The 26,401-nt window shown below is 37.5% G+C and overlaps 2 protein-coding genes across 2 annotated transcripts in view; one reads left to right on the top strand and one right to left on the bottom strand.

Annotated features, from left to right (window-relative positions):
* LOC109029628 (SUN domain-containing ossification factor) overlaps positions 1–9,191 on the bottom strand; it is a 65,203-nt gene extending 56,012 nt beyond the window's left edge. Inside the window, exons 1-3 of the mRNA XM_019040170.2 lie at positions 8,989–9,191; positions 7,565–7,655; positions 1,619–1,722 (exon numbers count right to left, since the gene is read on the bottom strand). Coding sequence (XP_018895715.1) covers positions 1,619–1,722; positions 7,565–7,655; positions 8,989–9,044 — 251 coding nt within the window. The 5' untranslated portion in view covers positions 9,045–9,191. The remainder of the gene's footprint in view (positions 1–1,618; positions 1,723–7,564; positions 7,656–8,988) is intronic.
* A 149-nt stretch (positions 9,192–9,340) lies between these two features.
* Positions 9,341–24,460, top strand: LOC109029672 (E3 ubiquitin-protein ligase MARCHF3). The gene is made up of 5 exons (XM_019040249.2): positions 9,341–9,744; positions 10,600–10,750; positions 12,317–12,480; positions 13,668–13,885; positions 15,655–24,460. The coding sequence occupies exons 1-5, from the start codon at positions 9,664–9,666 to the stop codon at positions 15,806–15,808; spliced, it is 768 nt and encodes a 255-aa protein (XP_018895794.1). The 5' UTR covers positions 9,341–9,663; the 3' UTR covers positions 15,809–24,460.
* The last annotated feature ends 1,941 nt before the right edge of the window (positions 24,461–26,401 follow it).

Raw genomic sequence — 26,401 nt, 5'->3', positions numbered from 1 at the left:
TTTTTGACTCGTTGTCGGCCCATCATCCGTGGACGATCGCACATTTTAAAAACTTAACATAATTGGCTGAAAATTCAAACGTAACCAACTGGCTACGCGTTCCTTAGTAAGGACACGAAGGAAAAAAAAAAAAAACAAAATCGCTGCGCAGTATATCAGACAGTGGCGATCAGAGGCGTGGCGTGCTTCGCGATCAATCGATGTTTTCCCATCTGAAGCTGTGGTAAATAATCGATAATTAAGGTGTTCGCTGCGAACACCCTGTTTATCAATATTTTTCCATAGGTTTAAATGGCCGATCAATCGATATATCGCCACTGGTGGCGATGGCTCGGATTAGATACTCATTTGCATCGATACGACTCGGACAGCGATACTAGAACGGCGAACGCGTGCTTGGCAAACCAGACTTCACAACAGCCATCGCGCACGCGCCGGTGACAGCCAGGAACCGCGATCACATTGGCGGGAGGGGGGGGGGGGGGGGCGTAAAACCATGAATGAAAAACCGATGAATAAGTCGAAATACGCGCGTAGATATACGCTTTAATGTAATCCAATATTCGTAACAGAGGTGTACAGCGAGAGAAGTTGAGAAGAGTTCCCGCCCCCCCCCCCCTCCCCCTTCAGGGTAGTAAAATGGTTTGGTGGACCCCTATTCACCCTCCGGAAATTTTCGGGGATAAACCTTTCCTAATCCTGGATGAAATGGACCGTGTTTAACAGAAAGGAACCAAGCCACGCCAGCTATTGCCAAATTTAACTGGGTGATTTAATTTTTTCCGAGAGAACGTTTGTGTGGATTCCTTTGGAAATTTGAAGAAATTTGCTGCGTACTCGGGAGAAAATCCGCTGAAATTTGCGCTAAAATCCGCACAACCGATTTCGTGCAAAAAAATTAATTGCCCGATTTTTGGCGATAGCTGATGTGGCTTGGTTCCTTTCTGTTTAACGCGGTCCAAATACCAGTAAAGATAGGTCTCAGGTTTTTTTATCGACATTTTTTTCAATTTTTTATTTATTTTCCGACTGGAAATGACTCAGTTTTGAGTCGAAATGTTTCCGGTGTTTTATTGTTATTTTTCAGCCTTGTTTTCCGTTTTTCCCTCCTCGTTTTTCTCCGGTTAAAAAACCTAGAATCGGGAATTTTTTCCTCGAAATTCGGATGCGTCGTGTGGCACCAGCAGTACAAAGTTACAAAATGGAGCGATTTGCGGAAATGTTATTGGTAATAATTTGCGGGACTGATACCTGTCATGCCTTTGAGGAAATGTTTTTGTTGGAAAATTTGCACCATTTTGCAACGCTGCCGTGATGCAACACGGCTCCGATGATTTCATCGTACACGTGAGTGAGAATACAACGTAGGAAACCTTTGAGAACTGACAAGCGCAGCCATACGTTGTGGCTAAGAAAAGCAAAACGCCTGCAATTCTTTGTGTATGCAACGCGGACATCCTGAGATCACGAATAGTTGCATCCAGCCCTAGCCATTGAAAAGAACGGGGCGCCTTCCCTTCGATGTTTTCCACTTGTGATAACGAGAAGTGTCACTCGTGGAAAATGGCTGAGAAAAATTCTAAAATTCAAAGCAGGCCAAATGAAGATAAAAACTTACGAAACAAGAGCCGGCTGATCTTCAGGCTGTTGATTTTCTTCTTCCGTTTTGGCTTCTGACTCTGTATTTTTTGACTCGTCAAAACTGGAGTAAATTTTCGTCTTCTGAGGAGAGAAATAGAAACAACGTATTTAATGAAATGGCAACGGCCTTGATTTATTCTATGCAATTAAAAATACTAGAACCTAATTAACATTAAATCTGACATTTTTAAGGAGAAAAAGGACAGTTGACGACTTCCAGAGTGCAACGCCTCCTGCACGTATACAAAATCTTTCTCATTTCTATAAAAAAGCGAGGAATTTCAAAAGCTCAAATCTGATCGATCGATCAATTAAATTGTGTACAAAGGCTATCCCACGATGACCTGGACTGGTGCTGAAACTCAAAACCTAATCAACGGATTGAGATGACCTTGAGCTCATTTGAAAGATTAAGTCAAAAGAAAGCGATTGCGTTAAAGATCACTTTATTTTGATAAAAAATGACCAAGTTATGACACTTTAAAAACAGATTGTAAGAAAACACCCTACCGTTTTTTAAATACAAAATTATTTTCAACAAATTCAAAGTTCAATCTTCGTTTTTGCTTTCTTCTGAGTCTTCAAGTACTTCTCTCTCTTCCTCAAAGTATTTGCCTTCAAATCGAATACATTAATCCATCCTCTCCTTCCTGTTTTTCAACATTGTCTTCTGGAAATTGCTTGCTCTCTGATTTAAAAAATCAATTTTCATTTGCTGCCAAGTTGTTGGCGTTGGGGAAAGATCATCGGAAAAGTTTGACGAGTAAAACGAAAAGAAACAAGTTGAAAAAAAAACGGAAGGGTATTTTCTGACAACCTGTTTTTAAAGTATCATAACTTGGTCAAGTTTCATCCAAATTAAGTGATCTTTAACGCAATCCCTTCCTTTTGGCTTAATCTTTCGAAATCAGCTCAATCCGTTGATTAGTTTTTGATTTCCAGCACCAGTCCAGGTCATTATAGGACAGCCCTTGTATAATCATATCATATAAAATAAATTATATATAATAAAAAAATCATCGAAATAAGGATGCACCACTTCATCCACGACAAAAATCGTGAGAATCGGCCTGACAGTCATACCGGCGGCGATAGGATTGCGCGAATGCCCCCTTTCTTACCTTTGGAGATGCATAGGATTGCGAGAATTTTTCTGGTACTGAAAACTTACATATTTACGCGAATATTCAATATTAAACGAGGGAGCGTTAATCTGGCAACCTTGGTAGTTTGCGCGCGAAAAAATCGTGGAAAATTGTTGATTCCCTCCTCACTTACGAGCATGCCTCCCCTCGATGGATAGATCTCGCAGCGTGAATGGCCCAGAGCTTTTATAGACATTTAAAAAGTGAACTTAGGCCCTGTGGCCGCTATGCGGCCGCCAAGCACTGGAGAGAACTACACGTAAAAAATCGTAGAACAAACATGTTCAACTTTATTAGGCGATGATTGGCTTCAAAACCCGACGGGTGCACCCGAAAAGAAAGCGTGGATTTATCTCTGATTGCGACGTTACGCACCATCAGGGGCGGACTGGTAGTCGAAAAGTTAGGAGGAGACCTAGATGTAAGGGCCCCTCCTGTCGTTCGGGGGCCCTCCCCCGGTAAATTTTGAAAATTTCACACTTTTTAAACACGTAGGCATTATTAAAGTTGGATTCTACAGTACTTGGCTTTCAAAATAACTCATTCTCAAGATTCATCGGGGGTCCCTTCATCAAAAATGCTTTTGGAAATCTTCCATGTCTCTTAGATATAAATTTTCAAGGAATTCGGGCCTTTTAGTGATTGAAAAATATAAAAAATTACAACATTACGGAAAAACACTATGACTCGAAAAAAACTCGCCGCGGCGGCCCCTTCGGAACCTCCGCGGCAAAATGGAGCGATCGCCTCCCAACCCCCAGTCCGCCTCTGGCGGCACAGGAAAGCCGAAAAACCAAACGGGGACGCTACTTCAATATTACTACACTTCCATCGCCTTGCTAAGGCGCAGGGATACAACTATTTGAACTCTACGGAACGCGTGAGGTATCACGCCTCAATTGTAGGCGTTTTCGAATCTTCTGTATTTACATGACGAGACTTTCCAAATTTCTTTACATTATATTGTAGATATGAGATCCTTTTATAAATTAATTAAATTACTCCTGCTCTTTAATTTTTAGTTATTCTGCAAAAATTATTTGTTTGCGAAATACAATCCTGGCTTTAGCGCCCATAAACTACGGCCTGAACGGTCGAAACTATAGTAGCGGCACGAGAAAACCGAAAAACCAAGCGGGGACGCTGCCTCAATATTAAACTTCCATCGCCTTGCTAAGGCGCAGGGCGCAGGGCGCAGGGATACATCTATTTGAACTCTCCGGAACGCGTGAGGGATCACGCCTCAATTGAAGGCGTTTTCGAATCTTCTGTATTTACATGACGAGACTTTCCCAATTTGTATGCATTTATTGTCGATCTGAGTTCCTTTTATTAATTAGTTAAATTATTCCTGCTTCTTAATTTTTAATTATTCTGCAAAAACTATCCACTTGCGGAATACAACCCTGGCTTTAGCGCCCTTAAACTACGGCCTTAACCGTCGAAACTACAGTAGCGGCACGAGAAAACCGAAAATCAACGTGGGGACACTCCTTCAATATGAACCTTCGATCACCTTGCTAAGGCGCAGGGATACAACTATTTGAACTCTCCGGAACGCGTGAGGTATGACGCCTCATTTGAAGGCGTTTTCGAATCTTCTCTATTTACATGACAAGATTTTCCAAATTGTTTTGCAGTATATTTGTACTTTAGATTTGAGTTCCTTTTATTATTTAGTTAAAATATTCCTGCTTCTTTATTTTTATTTATTCTGCAACAATTATCTTTTTGCGAAATACGATCCTGCCTTTAGCCTTAAACTACGGCCAGAACGGTCGAAACCTATATAGACCTATATAGTACCTATATAGACCGAGTATGGTCATTCGTATCTTTTTCCTACAGGAAAACTGTTCCGCTTTTTGATTGTTCAACGAGTTTTTAGGCTTCATGATGCTCTTACGGCCGTAAATAAACAAACAAGATGGCGGCTCACCGTAACATCAATAAGAAGCTTTTGACTAAAATTTCAATTATACGGCAGTAACAATTTAAACTAATATATATCAACGAATAACACACGAAAAACACGCAAACAACAAAACAACACGTAAATAAACAAACAAGATGGCGGCTCACCGTAACATCAATAAGAAGCTAAATTTGACTAAAATTTCAATTATACGGCAGTAACAATTTAAACTAATATATCTACGAATAACACACGAAAAACACGCGAAAACATTGTTAAATCGCCTTTCACCTTTATCACAGGAGTATGTAAGATGTGCATGGCCTCAATCTTACTTGCTGATAACCGCCATCTTGTTTGTTTATTTACGGCCGTAAGAACATCCTGTCAGCCTATTTTCACACGACCAATGAAAAACCGGAACAGAAATGGCCATACTCTGTCTATAAAGGTACTCTAGTCGAAACTGTAGTACCCGGCACAGGAAAACCGAAAAACCAAACGGGGACGCTACTTCAATATTACACCTCCATCGCCTTGCTAAGGCGCAGGGATACAACTATTTGAACTCTCCGGAACGCGTGAGGTATCACGCCTCAATTGAAGGCGTTTTCGAATCTTCTGTATTTACATGACGAGACTTTCCCAATTTGTATGCATTTATTGTCGATCTGAGTTCCTTTTATTAATTAGTTAAATTATTCCTGCTTCTTAATGTTTAATTATTCTGCAAAAACCATCCACTTGCGGAATACACCCTGGCTTTAGCTCCCTTAAACTACGGCCTTAACGGTCGAAACTGCAGTAGTGGCACAGGAAAGCCGTAAAAACCAAACGGGGACGCTACTTCAATATTAAACATCCATCCCTTGCTAAGGCGCAGGGATACAACTATTTGAACTCTCCAGAACGCGTGAGGTATGACGCCTCATTTGAAGGCGTTTTCGAATCTTCTGTATTTACATGACGAGACTTTCCGAATTTGTTTGAATTATATTGTAGATATGAGATCCTTTTATAATTTAGTTAATTTACTCCTGCTCTTTAATTTTTAATTATTCTGCAAAAACTATCCATTTGCGAAATACAACCCTGGCTTTAGCGATTTAAACTACGTTAGTTTTTCGCATTTTATTGTAGATTTGAGTTCCTTTTGTTATTTAGTTAAATTAGTCCTGCTTCTTAATTTTTAAATAAAATGGAAAAATTATCTTTATGCGAAATACAATCCTGGCTTTAGCGCCCTTAAACTACGGCCTGAACGGCCGAAACTACAGTAGCGGCACAGGAAAATCGAAAAACAACGCGGGGACACTCCTTCAATATGAACCTTCCATCGCCTTGCTAAGGCGCAGGGATACAACTATTTGAACTCTCCAGAACGCGTGAGGTATCACGCCATAATTGAAGGCGTTTTCGAATCTTCTGTATTTACATGACGAGATTTCCCAAATTGTTTTGCATTATACTTTAGATTTGAGTTCCTTTTATTATTTAATTAAATTATTCCTGCTTCTTAATTTTTAATTATTCTGCAGAAATTATCTCAGCGAAATACAATCTTGCCTTTGGCGGCCTTAAACTACGGCCTTAACGGTCAAAACTGCAGTAGCGGCACACAGGGGCGGACTGGTAGTCGAAAAGTTAGGAGAAGACCTAAATGTAAGGGCCCCTCCTGTTGTTCGGGGGCCCCCCTAAGAAGGTCCGGGGGCCCTCCCCCGGTAAATTTTGAAAATTTCACACTTTTTAAACACGTAGGCATTATTCTAGTTGGATTCTACAGTACTTGAACTTCAAAATAACCCATTCTCAGGATTCATCGGGGGTCCCTTCATCACAAATGCTTTTGGCGACCTTCCATGTCTCCTAGAGACAAATTTTCAAGGAATTCGGGGCCTTTTAGTGATTGAAAAGGATAAGAAAATTACAACATTACAGGTAAAAAACGATGACTCGAAAAAAATTCGCCGCGGGGGCCCCTTCGGGACCTCCGAGGCAAATTGTTAGAGGGCGATCACCTCCACGCCCCCATGGCCAGTCCGCCCCTGCGCACCACTTTTAAGTTTTATTTTTAATAAATGTTTTAAAAAAGCTACTCACAGTTTTTCTGAAAACTATCCTCGAATTTACCTAAATGATATCAAATAAAAGTATCGACAATTTCGACGCGATATTTTCGTTCGTTCTACTTTCTTTTAATGTAACCAAAAATAAATTAAATGCAATCCAAATTTCTGAATTGTTACAATGAGGATACATATTTTCCCTTTAATTATAGTAAAAACTGGAGCAGAAAGTCAAGAATGATATGATAATGAATACCCACGACCATTATTCAATCTTTTCACTTCATTTATCATCAGAAGGTAAGACATCGTTCAACAAACAACTGGTCAACAAACTTACCTAAACTAACGTTAACATAAAAATGCGTTTATTTTCCAACTGTTCCCTGTTTTGCCACTTGCCAAACTTCTACCTAAAATTAACTTAATTTTGAATTCGCGCATTCCTGTAGCAGATTTTAAGGTTGCTATTCGCGCAATCCTTGCGCCTCTTTCACGTAATCCTCATATATTTTCTTAGACCTTTCGAACAATCCTGGATTACCAGCCAGATTTCACTGATACATGAAACCGCTTTTTTTCCGAATATGTAGATTGTTTGCATGCATAACTTCTGAACACTACCTACAGGAAACTTTTCTGGGATAAATTTGTCAGTTTCACATTGTGAGCTAATCTAGACATCAACGTTTATATGTTTATTGAAACCAAAACCAAAGATTTGATTAAAATTGGTGAAGTGGTCTCTTTCATAGGTTCCTGTTAAATAAAAGAGAAGTCAAATTGTCGTCACCTACCTTGGTGGCAGGGTCATTTGGCTCAACATTTTCAGAGGATGTTTTGCTATCCAGCGAGGGAGAACACCCGACAAATGTGAAGCGACAAACACTGGAAAAAAACAACATTTTCATTAAATTAAAACAAGACGCTTCATAGGTCAAATTGCTTTCAAGGAGGTAAGCAATGCCGCTAAGGGAGCAGAATTTTCTGATGAGCCAGAAAAATTACTTCCTTTTTACATAATGAAAGTTAACAGTAGAAGCATCACCAATTGCTTTTGAGATTTCTTTAAAACTGTATTTTCACACAAATCAAAGCAAATTTTGCTAATTATTCTTGATATCCCTTGTTTGTTTCAGAGCGGGAACGAAGAAGCGGCTGAAGAAACGGGCTGGGGGAAGGGTTCGATAAGGGAGGAGGTTCCCGGGGGAACGGGGGTTCGTGGGGTTGGGAAAAATCCTGGAGTAGGGTATCCTGGGGAGGAGGTTCCCAGGGAAAGGGGGGTGCCGTGGGGTTGGGATGGCTCGGGGAGTAGGGTTTCCTTTCCAGGGGGGTTCCCGGGGAGAGGGGGGGTTCTGTGGAGTTGGGTAGGATCGCGGAATAGGGTTTCAAGGGGGGAAGGGTTGGCGGTGGAAGGATCACGGGGGAGGAGCAGGTTTTTTTTTTTTTTTTTCGGGACTGGCTTGCTGAGATCCTCCGGAGCGTAACGCCCCGGAGCCGCCGTCGCCAGCAGGGGCGCCTCTCTGGACCCCATAAGGATCCGTTGGGCGTCCCCTGCCCCCGACCCCCGCAAGGGGGGTCTCTTTGCCCCCCCCCGTTACGCCCCGGAGGATCTCAGCAAGCCATGAACAAAAAAAAAAAAAAAAGGGAGGAGGGGGGAAAGGAACCTGGATGCCGGAAGCCGGGGTTGGGGCAGGCCGCCGCCAACGTACCAGGATCATCTGCAGCGTACCAGGATCGTCAATTTTTTTTTTTTTTTTTTTTTTTTTCTTTCTGTTTCAGGTGCTGCTGCTGCTGCTGGATCATCGCTTGTTCCCGCAACCGAAGGTAAGACTTCAACAAGGGTATCTTCCTCTCTTTCTCTCTCCTTCAGTGGAGAAATGTATGTTTGAAATTACTGAGGGGGCACTACTTCCGTCTGCAACTGTACTAATGAAAAACGCCGTGACCAATGGGGCTGCATCGGCATAGGTAAGTTAGTTCCGTTTTTTTCTCTTTCTGTGGATTAGGGCTGATGGCGATACCACATTAAAAAAAGGCGCTAAAAGCTCTACCGCTAGGAGCAGCGCCGTACATTTTACGTGATCAGTCTATCCTAAGGTGGTGTGGAAACGAGCTTGACAAAAGTGTAACTGCACTAAGGAAAAACGCTGTATGAACACTGAGAAGTTGCCAGACTTCTTCCAATAAAATAGATAAATATTGAATATTTTCTACGAACCCGAGACATATGAGAATGAGAAATACAGAGCTTCCCACTCTGTGAAACAGCCTCATTTTCTGGCGAGCCACATTTTCTACAGTGTATTCCGGTCTAAAAATTTCACACTGAACTATTTTGCGATGAACATGGGTACTTAAACTTAGAAATACGAGGACTGCGAGCCAAAAGAAACTGAGTTACAGCGAGATTCGAGATTCACTCACTTCACAAAAAACATCCAAAACAAATAAGTGAGGTTATATACGCATCTAATTGACGACTAAGCAACGGTCATCGGATGTCATCAAATGATGGTTGTTTAGCTAATCAGCTGATGAAGTCGGCTCCTCTCCAAATCAGCTGTTCGGGAAACTTATCACTAGCTTTACACTCCTCTTTTATCGTTTGTTAATTGAATATGTAGTTTTATGTTTAATTCTTCCTACATTCGTTTCAAAGTATGTTCCATGAATATCTTGGTGCTTAGGTTTAATATTGGTTCTGTACTTTTTACCTCAGTGATCGCGTTCTTGTGTTTACCTCACGTGTTTAGTGCAACTTATTACGTCTTTTTGTGGTTAGCTCGTAAATTTTCTCCTCTTGAAACAATTCTTTCATCGAAACTTTCTCCTGTGCAGAGGAGGAGAGAGGCGCCGTTGATTTCCATGCATTTGTGAAATTGTTCGTCTGAAAATGAGCTCGCACGTCAACAATCCAAATCCTTCATCCAGTGATAACGTACCCTATGTGCACGCTCCTAGAATTCGTAAAGATGTAAGCATGTGCTACTTAAAGTATTAATTAGAATTTAAGTTTTTTCGTGTACAAGTGTGTACTTTCACTCCTCTCAAGATTCTCTTATCTTGGGTTTTCCATTTTCCTGTTTTAAGGTTGAATCAAGGCCTCTACTCTCTCAACTTTCTTGATCACCGGCTCACAAATATTTTAGTTCCCTGTAGAGATTTAGAGAAAAGATGGTAATTATTTTTCATTCGTATATTATTGAATGATAGCTCAGGAGTTTTGTGGCTGTACTTATTAATGGAAGGAACTTATAAGATCGAAACAGAATGGATACTTATCGTGCAAATGTTGCAGTTTTTATGCAGCAGGATCCCTGCAGCCAATGCGTACCAGTCTTCGTGATAAGGATGTGAATAAGTATCCTCAAAACAACAAGTTGAGTTGTGCTATTAGTTTGCTGTACACAACTGACTTTAAAGTAGGATGAACTTGTGTGTTTGGATCTTTCCTAACAATTTTATCAGCTTGGGCAAAAATGTTGGATGTTCATCTCAGTTTTCGGAATTTTAAGTGCCAGTTTGTTTTCCTCTACAACACAGATCAATGATTTCAATGTCCCTAGTGAAGTTTTATTTGTATTTGTTGGGCTGTAATTAAAATTATTTTTCATTTCTAACGTCCAAGACAAGCTTCAGATGGCAAGTAAGTACCATGAAGGAGCCCTAGTTTAATTTGCAAAGCTCTATCGGACATTGGCTGTTTTTGCCAATTTTGATTCCCCTGTCACATGGAGACGTGTATTTTAGTTTTTTTCTACCTTTTATTGGGCTTCCCAGATGGGTTTGCTTAGTAAATATTTAACTCTCATTCATGTATTTTTTACAGGAGAAAACAATCATTGAAAAGACTTCCTCGTGTGTTACTGCTATCTCAACCTTGCTCCAGTTACCGAATTCAGCTTCTCACCTCAAAAAGTCTTGCTCTCCAAACAAAAGTTTTACCAGCGTAGGGCCTGTTTGTAGAATCTGTCATGAAGGTCAGTGTTTTCTGTTGTTAGATCTTGCTGATCACTCAGTTTAAACATTTTTTCAAGGAAGCGTCTAAAAAAAACTTGTGGAGAAATCCAGGGTACACAATTTTTTCATTGCCACCTTGGTTTCTAACTGGACTACATTTTGCAATTAGGGACTATAATTTCTGGCTCAGTGTAAAAGCAATGTATGCACCATTAATTTCCCCACAGACATATGTGTTTTTACGGATGAACCAGAAATCGCAGTGCAGAATTGCAAAATGCAGCCCAGCTAATGAACCCTCAGACAAAGTATGAATTACCGAACTGTATTTTCTCCTCCAAATTTCAATAGGAAAAATATTCACACACAGGGAAGTCTAAAAAATAAACTCCTAATTAAGATAACTATAGGTGTTCATTATTAACATCGGTTAAATTAAAAAAATACATATGATGTCATTTATATAATCTAACCTTTCATTTGGACTACATTTTGCAATTGAAAACAATTTCCAGTACATCCATAAAAAAACGCATATATCTATGAGGAAACTAATTGTTCTTACGTTTTTTTAAACTGAGTTATAAATCGTTGTCCTAATTGCAAAATGTAGTCCATTTGGTCTTTGTTATAAATACTTATTCATATCAAGTTCATAAGTTGATCCTCAAATTTCCTTTTGTGTGAATCGTTTTCTATGCATGATCTTGAAGAGGAAATATGTAACATTTATTTCTAGTCCAGACTGTATCCAATGGCCCTTTTCAAGTTTTATTTGGTCATTTCCAAAAAAGCTGATTGACAGAAAGTCAATCTCAAATACCTCCTATAGGTACAGATACCTCTAATACCTCTCAATATACCTTCCTAGCTTAAGAATAGAGTACAAAAAGAATGGCACAAAAAATTTAATCGATCAATATTAATAGTAGATTAATTTTCAATGATGTTCCTCAAGAAACTCCTGAGTAAGATGAGCTTTTGAAATCAATCTTGAGAAGATTGGACCTGAAAAGTGCGTTTTTTGGCTTTTTTACATGTATTTTAAGTGGGAAAATGTAGGTGATAAAGGAGTAAGCTCCTTTTTCCTCGTCTCAAGTCAGCCGGGAAGATGAGCCTGAGGCGCAGTATTCGGCCTACCAACTCAGTTCAAAACAGAAGGCACCACATCTTTGGTGCAGCAACAGCGCCACTTCTCTGTGTGATGAAACTTGTTAAACTGCTGGAAAAAGCACTTTTCAGACCCAATTTCCTTGAGATTGGCAAAAAAATTCGATTCTAAAACCTCATCTAACTCAGGATATTTTAAGAAACATTGTATCCAAAAATCTCGAAATTGAGCTGATGCCAAATTCCTTGTCTTTGAGTGTGTAGTCCTTTCAACCAAAAATGATTTATGTGTTGTACTAAATTCTAGATATTTCTTCAAAGCCTGATGCATATAGTCCCTCAACTGAGACAGGCTGAACTCTTGTAATATCATAAGAACAACAAGTTTTGTCTGCTTACTTTTTACATAACTTTCCAACCTCCTCCCTTCTCAAAGCACCAGCTTAAACGACACAATTGGTTCCTTTTTTTTACAGATGATTCTTCTGAAAAACTGATTTCTCCATGTGAATGCATCGGTTCAATGGGCGTTGTGCATACATCATGCCTTGAAAAATGGTTATCAACATCAAATTCAGATAATTGTGAGATTTGCAAGTACAACTTCAGAACAAAACGTAGAGCAAGACCTATTTTCCAGGTATGGCACGTTTGCATTGCATATGCATATTCGTGGGTATGTGAGAAAATTCGTCTCCCGCACAAAGGAATGTATCTCGTCTGCACTGTTTCAGTTATTCTACAAACATTTTATTTCTTCAAGGGAGAACCATTGCACAGATTTGTCTACAAACTGTAGTGTCTTTTCCCGCAATTTTTAACAAAAATCGCTGGATATTTTCGGCAAATTCTTGTGGCTGTTCTCGCTTTAAAGAAAAATTTCAGTAAGAAATACCGAAACAGCACCATTGAGATACGTTCCTCCATGTATAGGAGACAACAAATTTTTCCTGCGCAAAAAATCAATAGCTAGTCAAAACGATCGGTTGTTGCCTTTGCTTGGAACATACTGCTCTTTCTCAGTACAGAATGTTAGCTAATGTTTTAAAGTTCAACATGTTGCATGCTGTCTGGTTCCAATGGGGACTGTTCAAGTATTATTTAACACACTTTTTCCAATTTTTTGAGCCCCCCTCCCCTTCTGAATTACGTAGCGCTGGCCTAACTGAAAAAACAGCTTGAAAAAAATTTAGGGGTTTTTTGGAGATGTTTGGCAGAAATACAAGGGGAAGAGATCAACAAAGGTGTGAAAATTCATGATTAGATTTTTTTTATTCATATTTTTACCGGAACAATTTAATATGTTAACTGCAACCTACATTGCATTGGCTGGGTACCGCGCCAAAAAGGGCATGCATTCAAGAAGGGCGGGATTTTCAATTTCTTGGACGTTTTTTTTCCCCAAGCTCGGATTTGTTACGTACCGCTGGACTCAACCCCCCTCTGCAGTCTGTTGTGATGTAGGTAGGTGAGAGAGTCTTCATTTGCTGATTGGCTGAGGTCCAGCTGGAGCCATAACTTGATTATTTCACATGACATTTGGCCTCTGGTTGGTCGGATTTTAATAAGCGAAGGAAGCCTTTTTTTGTAAAATGATTTGTTCATTAAAATTTACATTGAAAACAACTGTTATACTTATGCTGTGTGGAAATGTTAGGCCACTAACCCACAATCCTAGTATTTATCTCAAATACCATTTGTTTAGGCAATCAGTGAAATTTCACAATTTTTCAGTCTCCTGCTTCCATCACAAATCCATTGTTTGAAACTCAGGAAACAAATTTATCCGCTCTAGATACATTTTTTTTTCTTTTTCAATTTTTTCAGTGGTTTTGCAATGGACAAAGCATACATGGTCCACATGGTTTTTACGGTGATATTTTATGTCTTCTTCTACTTACTCCATTGTGCTTCATCTCTGTCTATCTCTGCGGAGTGGGCTCCATTGTTTACATGAAACACGGTGTTTGGGAAGGAATCGGACTAGCTGTTTTATCTGCATTCCTCCTTATCACATTCATCTTGTGGTGTTTTGTCACCTTGAGGTATTAGTTCATCTCTTATATTAATTCATATTTCACCTTTTCAATTATTTAATTAGCTACAAAATCGACCTGAAATTATACTTTATGAAACATTTTAAAACCAAGATACACTCCTAGCTTTTCCTAGCTGAAATAAATGGAAATCAAAACGTTTCAGAGCTTGGTTTTCAACCCAGGGGTAGGGAACATAGTATTCAAACAAAATAAGAAGTGTGTCGTTGTTCTTATTGCAAAAGATTGATAAGTGACACACCCGAATCTACAAATCTGTATATTGAAGCAGAGCACAAGACCTGAAAACAATCAGGGAATCATTTGCACAGAGGATAACAAAGTGTGGAGCCAGTGAAAAGCAAACGCATTACTGACAATTTTATGCACAAGTGAGTACTTATTAGTGTGGTTTTGAACTTTTTCATTTGCCGCTCTTAGTTATTTCAATATATAGTACACAATACCAGTGTGTACCAGTTCCCTTTGAATTTGGGAGGAAACTTAATAGCATGATGCCCATCTGTGTCAGTGTGGTGATTGAATCAACGTATGGGAAAACGTCCGATGTCCAAGACAGTGTTTCAGAATTTGAGTGGACAATTTTGTTGTAACTTAACGACACAAGATGGTTTAAGACGTCAGGAATGTAGATAAATTTTATAAATAATCGCCTAAGTGTAATTAAACGTTTACAAAAGAGATCGACCCTATTCATCAGTGTTGAGGGACAAAAGAAACCCACTGCAATTATGAAACCCTTTATTGGACAACGGACGTTTTTGCATACGTCTATTCAATTATAAATCTCATCTCTATTTTCGAGGTCATAGACTGTTTCCAGGAAGATTCTCGGAACATAATGCATCATTAAAGCCAAAATTCAGCATCGCCAGAGGTCTGGATAACCAGGACAGTCAGGAAATTCTAGGTAACCGGGAAAATTCAGGGAATTTCTGACACATCTATCAATCGCTAACATACCACTGATCTTTCAACTGTTTATCCCTTCTGGACATTTTAAGGGCCTATCATCTTTCAACCGATGAATTGAGCCATCTTTGAATGCCTTTTTCCATAATTTGATCTCGAATCAAGGAAATTTTGTCCAAACTTTAGGGTTTTTTCAGTGTTTCTGAGATAAAGTATGTAGATGAAAATTATGTTGAAAGGTCAGGTAAAGTCAGGGACGTAGTAAGTTTTTGAGTTACGGAAAAGTAGAAAAAGTCAGAGATTTTAAAGATGAAGAAATTAAAGCAACCCTAAAATTTTAGCTCGTTGTAAGTAGAATCACTAATGTTTTAACTTCCTGTGATGATGGGACGGTTTTTCCCTAGTATCATATGAATGCCCAAATCAACTTTTCCAAAGAGTTTACAGGGGTGCCGCAAGCTCCTAAAAACCAAGACAGTTTGCAATGACAGTTGGATTGCATTTTGCAAAAAGGAACCACTAGAATTGCAATGTTGCTAAGATTGTGCAACTTCTTGGAGGAAAAACCCGATTATCCATTAATAGTTTCTATTTCACTCGCTAAAAACTGAGAATTTAAGACAAAAATTACCATGTAAATTTCATAGTTTTTCACGATTTTCGCAATTTTATTGCAAAGGATGAAGTTGCACAATCTTAGCATCATTGCAATGCTAGTGGTTCCTTTTTACAAAATGCGATCCAGTTGTCCGAGGGTGCAGAAAGACCAATGGAGGCTGCGTTGTTTAGCGGCGAAAGTATCTGCTAGATTCAAATATCAAACATGAATTCATTCATTTTTTCAGGTTTCACTGGAGAACTCTGCTTACGTGGAGAAACACTAACCAGGTTGTGGAATTAATGGAATATCAGTGCCAGTCCCGTCAGCGAACTGACAATAATGCAAACCGTGTTGCAGAAGTGCGAGCAGCGCCAAATGAGCCGTGCATCAATGTATGATGCATAGCCAAATCAACGATCAATTGTTCCTGCCGTCTACCTCAGCTGACTCATGTTTTGCAGCAGGTCTGTTGTTTTGAAAATTATCAATCAGTTATTTTTTTCATAATTTGTCATTGAGTTACTTTGTCTTGTTAGAACTATACCAAAATAAAAAGGTTGTGCTGTGGTTCTACCCCGTGAAGTCAGGTGCTAAAGTTTGTTAACTTCACCGGATGAGTTTAAGCTTACCGCCAGTGTTAACCCCGGTTTAAGCGTTTTACTGCCCTGATGTATCTCGCAGACTGTTATTATTTTCTCATGACTTACCGAGTTGTGTTTTTTTATTTCTTGATTTATTCCGTTCTAAACTTTCTTTTCCTATCCTTTTTTTTCAATTGCTCTTTCTTCATCTTTAGTAATGTTATTAATCACTATTTTACACCCCGTTTTAAAAGTTTTCATCTAAAATTCGACCCTGTAAATTAAAATGTTTCTGCCTTTTTACTTTCAAATAATTTTGCCTTCCCTACATTTTTAATTTCTGATAGATTTCTATAGACTTTATATCCATTTTTGAGACTCGAGGTTACAAAATCATCAATGTATTTCCATGTTTTTCTTTCTCTCCAAAATCACGAGTCAATAGTGAGATTTAATGGTTTAATTGGGTGCGATAGTCATCATCGGGGTATTCGATAGTGCTAAGAGTAAAAAAAAATGAAACCATTTTATAGTCGTCTAATTACGTGGAAAGTTATAATTTTATGTAATGACGAGTTCCAAAATGAAATTAATTTTTCCCGTTTAAATATTTCTAGTAGCCCACAATTCTAATAGTGTTCTTTTATGAATGTAAATATAAGCCTTTATTTATCTTTGTTTTATATTTTTATAGTTATATTTAGGGATGTGTGCATAGCAATTGTAAATGTTCTCTTACATTGTTTGTTGTCTGTGTTTCCTTTTTTTTCTTGCTTTCTCCATCAATCTAAGATGATTCCATGTTTAACCCTCTGCGTTTCATCAACAAATTATTTTCCTCTGCCCATTAATAATTTGATCAAAATGTGGCATTCAAAATAAGTCGGCAGTTTTTTCAATTTTGTTTCCATTTAGAAAGTTCTAAGCCCTAAGTGAAGAGTAGGCGAGGATTAAAGAATATGAAAAAAAATAAAAGTATAGACACAAACGAATGCTTTGTCAAGTCTCAATTGATTTCCAGTGATCAGATGTTTGGTTCTTTTTCTGCCTAAGCCTGAATCACGGGAAGACAGAAGTTGCCTCTAACAGATGCGAAATGAAGTTGGGAACAATTATCTGGAGCAAAAAAATAAGCCAAAATTGCTTTATCACTTCACTACTGCTTTGAAACTGTATCAATCTGTATATTCCTACAAGTGTTTTCGACACTCCTCATTTTCCTTCATTTATCTTGTACGCAGATGAAACGTTAGAATAAGGAATTTAAGACACCAAATAACATATTTATCTTACTGCCCCGTTTTATTTTTTTTTAAATGACTGAATTATTTAAGCACCCTTTTTCATCATCCCTAATCTTGCGGCTATTCATCAAAATGTGTCCCTTTAGGTTTTTTCTCATGAATTGAATGAAGCTTATCTCGATCCCTCATTCCCCCTCCCCCACAATCCATCAACTCATTCATACTTTTTTTGTGTTATTTTATGAATTGAATTATTATCATTTTGAAAGTGGTATTATTTTTCATGATATCGGAGTAGTACTTGTATAAGCATTGGCCAAAAAGTTTGTTGATTCATTGAATTCTAGTTGCCAAAGGAAATTTACAAAGAGTTGCTCTTCAAAAACTGAACTAGGTGTTGATGCATCTCCTAATTTAATAAAATGTGATGCTTACGTCATGTAAAAGCATATTGTATTCAAGATTATTTTAACATGTTTGATTCTTTATTTTTTTTTATAAATAGATTTTTAATATTTTTCGAGGTCCATTCTTAAGGTTTACTGCCTGAAAGTGAGCATACTGTAAAATTAATCCTGTGACCACCTTTTAAAACAGTTGTTTCTCTTTTGCATCAGTAACACTTAGAACAAAATTAATTTTACTATCTGTACTTATATTTGTCATTCTAAATATTTTGTTTTGTTTATGTATTTATTTTTTCCATCGAATGATTTTGAAATGTACTTAATTTTTGAAATTGAGTATGTCTGTAGTTAAGAGCCAAAGATTCATTACTGGGTGCCCCTGCTGTTGCTTGCTACCGGACTTTTTTGTATAGTCAATCAAGCGTAGTGGTAACTCAAGTCAGAGAATTAACCACGAGTCAGAGACATCATTTTTTCATCAGTCTTATTTAACCAAAAGCAACAGCTACACTTTAATGCTGTCATTAATTTTGTAGGAAGTCACTCTTGTGGTAGCTGACAACTATTATAGACATTATAATCAGATTTTCCTGTTTGTTCACGTCGTAAATTTTGTTGAAATTCCGTGTTCATTATTTAGTATCATTTTGATTTCCATAGCTTCTCTTGGATTTTTTGGAGTTTTCTTTCGGAATCCTTTCAAGCAATTTTGAGAATTTGGTTAAATCCAAGTGTCTCTCTCTCTCGCCAAAGAAAAATTCGCATACCTGTCTGCTTGCTCTAAAATTTAGTTAAGTCTTGAGAATCCTGGTAGGGAAATTTTTTTTCAGAATATATATCGATGGTGAAACGCACATCTCGATTACGACATTTCAACATCCCCGCTCCTATTTGTTACTTTCAAAGACAAGCAAATCAACTTCATGGCTCAAAAGTTTCAGAGAATATTCTTCACACAGAGAAGAAATTCAGAGAAGTTTTCAAGAAATGACGTTGCATATTTTTCTATTTATTTTTAAAAGTAGAGATTTTCCTCTGGAAAAAACACTATTTTTAAAAAATACAGTATAACAGGATGTCTTCAGTACCACAAATCAAGATAAGCGTTTTTGCAGTTCCACCGTTAATACATGGAAAACATACCCAAACAGCATTACTATAAGTTAAAGAGGACCCATGTGTCAACATTAAAGTCGAAGCATGCGCAAGAAAATATCTCACTGTTGAGGCTTGATTAAAAATTCAAATGACACTCTTTCATCCAGTGCTGTTATTTCCAATACGGAAGTGTTATGTTTTCTCAGGTTATCTTTTTAAATGTAACAGCTGGTGTTTTTATGAAACTGAACGATCCTCATAAAGTGATGTCTGAATTTTTCAAAGCTATAATAAGTTTTTGTCAAATGTTCCGAAATGCTTTTTATCCTTCAATGGAAATCTTCATTCTATCAGAACTAATTGTAGATGTTTAAATAACCAAGTTTTTGTTTTATAAGTTGTAATAAGTTATTTATCTTCCCCAAAATATTATATTTAGCTCAAATAGTGTCAATTATGGTTAATTCGATCAAAATGTATGTGTTAATTTGATTGAAATCCCTGAAGATTTCATGAAAATAATTTCAACCTTGCTCAAATGAAGGATTTCCTCAATTATGCACGTGATACATATTATGTCACAGATTTTCTGACGGAGGAGAAGATTCATCAGGCATCTTTAATTTGTCACCTTCCGGCCCAAGTATCACAGGCGTTATTTGTGCATTTCGATCGAATTTACAGAGAAATGTTAACTGAACTTCATTATACTTTGAATTATAAATGTTAATTTGAACTTCTGACAAAAGATACCAGTATTCTCTTATCAAAGCTTATGAAATTTCAGAAAATGGTTTATTGTAGCTGAAATATGTTTATTCATCATAGCCTAAAGCAGAGGCTATACCTTACACATGGATGATTGCATTTCCAAGCAATACTTTTTGAGCTTTTTTCAAACAGTATTTTGTGATCCGATTCCTCATTGTACCACTTGTGTTGTTCGACTGCTTGGTTGGTTAAATTCTTTTGAACCTCTAAAGCGATTTCAGCCATAAAGTTGAAATTTCTCTTATTCAAAGATGTGAAATCACTTATTTATACAAAAAAAATTATTTTCATACCAAGACCCAATACCTAAGGTCCGTAGTATTCATTTCCTCTTTTCATATTTATATTTGATTTATGTACAATCAGTTGTCCTCAGTAAAAATGTGGAAGCTCTCAAAAATACAGCCTGAAGCAAGAAAGCAATTCTCAACGAGCCATTTTAAATGTTCCCTCTTTTGTTGCTGAACTCTTGGGTTCAGTAGTATCAAAAGTCAAGAATTTCATGTCTTTTTTTTTTAAATTTTGAACTTTAATTTTTATGCACGCTCCGTCAAATCTGCGAGTATAATTCAATTAATTTAAAATTGAATGAAATTCAAAAATTGTTGGGCTATTTTTCTAGCAAAATCTCTCGATGATTTTTGCATTTAATTCAACAAACTTTTTAGTTTTTCCATTTTGAAAACTCAAAAGATAAAATCAAGGAACTGCTTTTAGTTCAGCCCTGTCTTCAAGAGGAGTTTCCACAATCCTATCATAAAATTCTTGTGATACAAACCTAAAATTTTGAAAGATGCATCTACTTATTTTTTTGTGTGTTTCTTGGGTCCAGAAATAATTTGCTTCCTGGAAGGACAGCATAGACTCCATTGATTTTGAGTTTCTTGCGTCTAGAAATATTTTTTGTTCACTGCAATGAGAGCTAGTAAAACCTCACACCCTGGTGTGTACAACCAAGTGATGATTCAACTTTACAGCATGTGTAAGGAAATGAATTTGATCCTCCATTTTCAACATTGTGTATTATCAGGAAGAAACACTGACCTGCATCAGATAAATTACATTTGTGTGTGTTCGGCATCTTCAGTTAAATACATTTTTCATGTAGGGAAAAAATAAGTACATGAGAACAAACTGTTTTTTGAGTTATCATCATAAGGTCACCCTTTTTAATAAGCGATGTTGAACAGGTCAGTTGTTAATATTGTTTGTCACCCTCTGTTAAATATATACCTTATACATTTTTTATCATATAGCTGTAAGACTGATAAAATTGTGATATTTAGTTGTAAAATCAGCAATACTTGCTCTATTAAATTTATGTGTGAGTGGTCTGTCAATCTTTTGATGAAATTAAATTTTTTATATAATGTACAGGGATAGTTCCAAAACTTAAGTTTTATAAGCGTACTTAGTTTACATTAATCTGTAACCTGTTCATGGGACACTTCAATGGTCATTTTTTAGGCATGCAATTAGAGCTGCAGACTAATCCAACCTGACAGTGCTTACAGAGAAAAAAATTGGCCTCCGGCCAATTTATGCGCGGCGCTTCGCGCCGGCATTTGGGGGGCTTCGCCCCTCCCATCCGCTTAGCGGATTGGTGCGGAGACCGCACGGGACTTTCTCGCTCGAGCCGGCGCTTCGCGCCGGCATAGACACTTTTACTGGAATATTTAGAAAAATACTGCCAATTTTACAAAATCATAAAGTTTGATCGGAATTTTGATCACAGGATAATAGTTATGAAATTTTTATTCAAACCACTGAACTTTATTGTAAATGTCTTCGCGATATGTGATGAATTCATATATTCGGACTCGACTTGTTGATTTTATGAGGCATCTTCAATTAAATATGTAATTGATTAACAAAGTCTCCTGTCAAAGATGGCGATCCGTAAAAATCTTAGCTTTTCTACGATTCATTAGGATCCATTAGATTCATTGACATCATACTTCAGATACGATTTTATATTATAATCTCTCCTTAAGCACGGTCAAAAGCCATCAAATATCTACTTGAATGGGTAGAATGACTATTCGATGTTCAAATAGTCTTAAAACTAAACGGTTTTCGCTTAGCATCTCCCAAATTTTAAATTTGGCGGGCGAATCTACCTGCTGGAAGGTTCACCACTTGCCCGCCAGGAGCGCCATCTCCTTACCGCGTATTCCCGTAATTCAAAGCGAAAACAATAGAGAGCGCTGCGCGCGATCTCCTTGCTGCTGTCGACAAACGTCAACAAACAGGTTATAACAATTATAACCTCCTTTATTAACAAGCATTAAATCAGTCATATTTGTGCCGAATTATTATATTATATTTGTGCTTAGTACCTCGTAAAAAGGAACCGCAAAAGATGGAATCTGCCGGGATTCTAAATTCATTAACAACAAACATATTAGTTTTTAATAAAGATCTAAGTGTCAGTTCTTGGCGTTAGCTTGATGATTCATTGTACCTTTGTAATGTGAGTATGTACCTAATTAGTTGTCTAATTTTGCTTTGTGTATACCTACGGAGTAATTTTGGAAATAGTATATGATGCATTATATAATGCATTTGAATTCCTAGGTTTCACCTGACTCAAAGCGTTTGCTGCTATTATCTAGAAGCGTTCCGACTCATTTATCAGAGAATTGAGCGTCTCCTATCGGCCCCTCTGCAATTATGAGATTAGTCCAAGAATCCTTTAGGAACTTAAATTAATGACTCAGATGGTGCTTTTGAGCCAACTTTCAAAGAATTAAAGGCATTTTTTTCAAAATCTACAGTCCATGAGCTCTCCGTGTGACCGAAGTGCTCTCCTCGCTATATGACGCGCAACCCTTCAATTTTTAGTTTAGTCCAAAGACCTCATAGGAACTTACATTATTGAACCAGGTGGTGCTCTTATGCCAACTTTCGAAGAAATGAAAGGCATTTTTTTTCAAATTTACAGTCTTTGAAAATGAGTTGTTTGTGGAATGTCGCGGAGCAAAGTGCCCTACTTTTGGGCCTCGTAATCCCTTGAATTTTGAGTTTAGTCCAAAGATCTTTTAGGATCTTAAATTAATGACCCAGGTGATGTGCTTGATGCCCAATTTTAAAGAATTAAAGGCATTTTTTAAAATTTACAGTCCCTCAAAATGAGCTTTCCGTGTGATTTTGCTAAAAATGGACAATTGAGCGTAGCCCCCCCAAATTTTAGCGTACCTCAAAATCGTTGGACGTGCATAAGGAGACCATAGATATGGTGTCCTGTGCCAATTTTGAATGAAATCGAACAGATAGATTCTGAGATATCGCTGTACACAGATTTGGGGGACGCCACACGGACGGACACACATTTTTTCAAGTATGGTTATTTTTACTCCTGGGACCTTCAAACGTCTAGAAATGATGAAATTTCAACTTTTTTTTTTTTTTTTTTCTTGGAGGATGACAATACTTCCTCTCTACCCTATGGGAGCGAGAAAGTAAAAAACAGTCTGATACAAAAACCAGTAATTAAACAGTCTTAGCGTACAAAAACCAGTAATTAAAGTGTCCTCAATCAGAGGTAGGATTTGCAATGGTAACTTTAATTATATTAAGGTAGTTTTTCATCACTTTTGGCACGAAAAGCAATTTGATAGATAGTCGAGCCATCATTTGATAATCTCTGGATTTTGGGAAATTTCCGAAGAATTTCTGAGAATCACATCACATTGTAGTACGACAGAGAGCACAAAAAACCGAGAAACTTTTAACTCCAAAAGTAAGGACTGAGTAAATATTGCAAATCATTCTGCCTTTCAATTTGGGATATTCATTCGGACTGTGCTTTTGGAGTTATTTCAAAATGTTTCTCGGTCAAATTTTGTGTGCAAAACCTGATGTACAACAAAACGTGATGTGATGCATGGAGGTCTTTAAGGAATGTACTAAAATCCAGAAATTATTGATTGATCTATTGACCATCGAATTATCTCCCAAAGTGCTGAGGAACTAACTTAAAAACTGGAAGGCAATAAAAAGATGCAAAAGTCAATTAAGGTAATTTAAAGTTTTTAATTGTGCCAATATCAGTGGCGTGGCGTGCTTTGCTATACATCCATTGTTCTGCCATTGAAACCCATGAAAAAGGATCGATGAACAGGGTGTTCGCAACAAACATGTTAATAATGGATTCACCATAGCTTCCAATGGGGAATTATCGATATTCATGCCTCGCCACTGACCTCTATCCAATTTTAGGTATATGATAATTGGACGTATTTCTACCAAACAGACCTATGTGGAGGTGAGAAATATGGAGTGTGCTTGTCGAAGCTGCATAAGAAGCAATGTAAAAGTGGGCGTGATTCCTTTTGAAGAATTGGAAAAGCGGGATATTACATTCTATCAAACAGACCTATGTGCCAACTGAATGCGGCAGTCATGAGCCGCGGGCATGGCAAGAGAGCGTTGTGGACAGGGCTCATGAGTTAAATCGCCCCGACGACGATCTTTCCCTCGCGTCCCGGCTCGGAGCGGCGTCATCATTGCCGCTGACGTCACTGGCGCTTTATTATTCTCATTCACTCTTACGCAAAGAGAACTAACGAGCGTACCCCATATTTCTCACTTGCACATAGGTCTGTTTGGTAGAAATACGTCCAATTAATCTTCGCTTTTGCATTAAAACTGTAAACAAGAAAGTTATCAGACAGTGCACTGCCCTCAGTGTCCTGGTCCTAACTCGAGGTACCTATCACTCAACCGAGTGGGTTGATTTTTCTCCTCCTTCATAGTTGCTCTCAAATTATAACCGTCTCAAGTGCCTCAATGACCCTTGAATTTACCCCGTCAACTCGAACTCACCCTACGCTCTACAACCTGCTTTCTATTTCATTGTGAAAAAGCGCAAGTGAACCATTGTGAATTAGTTTCAGATTCCAATTTATTTTTCTTGATGAAATAAAGTTATGTCTATTTGAAAAAAAGCTATTTTCTCATTGAAATATTGCACATCCCCTACCCAATCTCGAATTTCAAAGGAAAAAAAAAAATCTAGTGCAAATCATTTTTCGGTCAACATGGTGAAACTTACCACATATTGACATAATAATTGGATCGCATTTAGTAAAAAGGAACCAGTGCGATTACAGTGTTGTAAAAATGATGCCTCTTCATAACTATCCAAAATATCTTAATGAAGAAATATCTTTATGAGAATAGGAAATAGATTTTGCTTCACACCAAGCAATTGTTATTTTCCAAGGGAAATTATCGTGTAAATTTTAATACTGTACAAATATTGAGTATTTTTCTAAGGAAAGAAGAAGTTGCACGACGATTCCGAAACACTGTAATTGCGCAAGTTCCTTTTTGCTGAATACGATCCAATTCATCGTTCCTGCAACACTGTGATTCTGTGTAAGTGTCCGTAAGTTTCGCATTGAAAATTTCGCAAAAAAACTTCTATTGAAGGATGCGGGGTAGATTTTGCGATACATTTTGGGTTTATACTCTCATATATTTAATTTAAAAAAGCGGTTTACAGGCCATTATTACGACCAACAGTCATTTTGGTGGCAATTTGAAGTATAAATCATTTTAATCACGTATGATTAACGCAAAATGAAAGAATATCGATGGTGAGTAAAGGAAGGGGTAACTAGCACCTTATAGGCCCGTTCATAGGTCGTTCTTGCACCCATCGATCCAGAGGCCTGACTTAACTCGGAAAAAAAAGGTTTTTGACCTCGAGCCGTTACCTATCTATATTCTATCGCTACCACAGCATAGTCCAGGGTACGTAGGATCCGAAAAGCAGATGGGCGTAATAACGACCTATACGCCTATAGGCTGTTCTTGGTGCGGTGTCCTCAATTGTAATCTTCCGTCACAGTCTTAGGGCGCAATGATACAACTATTTAAACTCTCCGGAATGCGTGAGGTATCACGCCGCATTTGAAGGCGTTTTCAAAACAGCCAAGTTTTGATATCAGGTTTGTAGTTTCGCAAGAAATTGGAGTACAAAATCGATAGAATGACTGATTTTACGAGTCAATGCAACTCAATAAATTTTTGTTTAATTTGATTGAAGCGTCAGAAAACAGTTCGGTCAGAAATTTAAATCAACCTACGGTCCATTATATAGTTCATATTCTTTTGTTTTGTTCCGTACCACTTGTTTATTTTTAATCCTCATATAAAAACCACCAATTTGCTAAATACAATTCTAGCTGGAGCGCACTTCAGCTATGCATTCACGACTACTAAAATGTCAAAGGAAATCGACAAGACTAGCGTGTATGAAGGCTATTTCAATTGTAATCTGCCGTCGCATTTCTAAGGCGCAATGATACAACTATTTGAACTCTCCGGAATGCGTGAGGTATCACGCGTCATTTGAAGGCGTTTTCAAAACAGCCAAGTTTTGATATCAGGTTTGTAGTTTTGCAAGAAATTGGAGCACAAAATCAATAGAATGACTGATTTTACGAGTTAATGCAACTCAATAAATTTGTGTTTTATTTGATTGAAGCGTTAGAAAACATTTCTGTCAGAAATTTAAAGCAACCTACGGTCATTGGACCATACGTGCCTGATAAAAGGGTTAAATTGTAAATTTAATTATAAGTTTATTCTTCTTTATTAAAATTTAAATTAGCAAATTTAATTATAATTTTGAAAATTATTAGTTTTAATTTAACTTAAAATTTTAATAAAAAATAAATAGAATAAGATAAGATGTTAAAAATAAAAATCTTAATAATCCAAATTTAATAAAATTGATGGTTTGCGACTTCCAAAGCCAAGGAACAGTTGTTTTTTTCCTCTCCTCAATAATGAAATAAATGAGATAAAAAAAATTGATAATGTGAACAGTGAAGTTCTGTTTTTGACAAGAAAAATCAAGAAATCTATTTTTTATGATT

Source organism: Bemisia tabaci, chromosome 7, assembly GCF_918797505.1.
Source record: "Bemisia tabaci chromosome 7, PGI_BMITA_v3".
Classification (NCBI taxonomy): Eukaryota; Metazoa; Arthropoda; class Insecta; order Hemiptera; family Aleyrodidae; genus Bemisia; species Bemisia tabaci.
This window is presented reverse-complemented; position numbering and strand designations above follow the sequence as displayed.

Excerpts from the sequence above, each read along its gene's own strand:
- LOC109029672 (XM_019040249.2), top strand. The coding sequence starts at position 9,664 with ATGAGCTCGCACGTCAACAATCCAAATCCTTCATCCAGTGATAACGTA. Across the intron at positions 9,745-10,599 it reads CTCCTAGAATTCGTAAAGAT|GAGAAAACAATCATTGAAAA; the intron begins GTAAGCATGTGC and ends TATTTTTTACAG. Across the intron at positions 12,481-13,667 it reads GAGCAAGACCTATTTTCCAG|TGGTTTTGCAATGGACAAAG; the intron begins GTATGGCACGTT and ends CAATTTTTTCAG.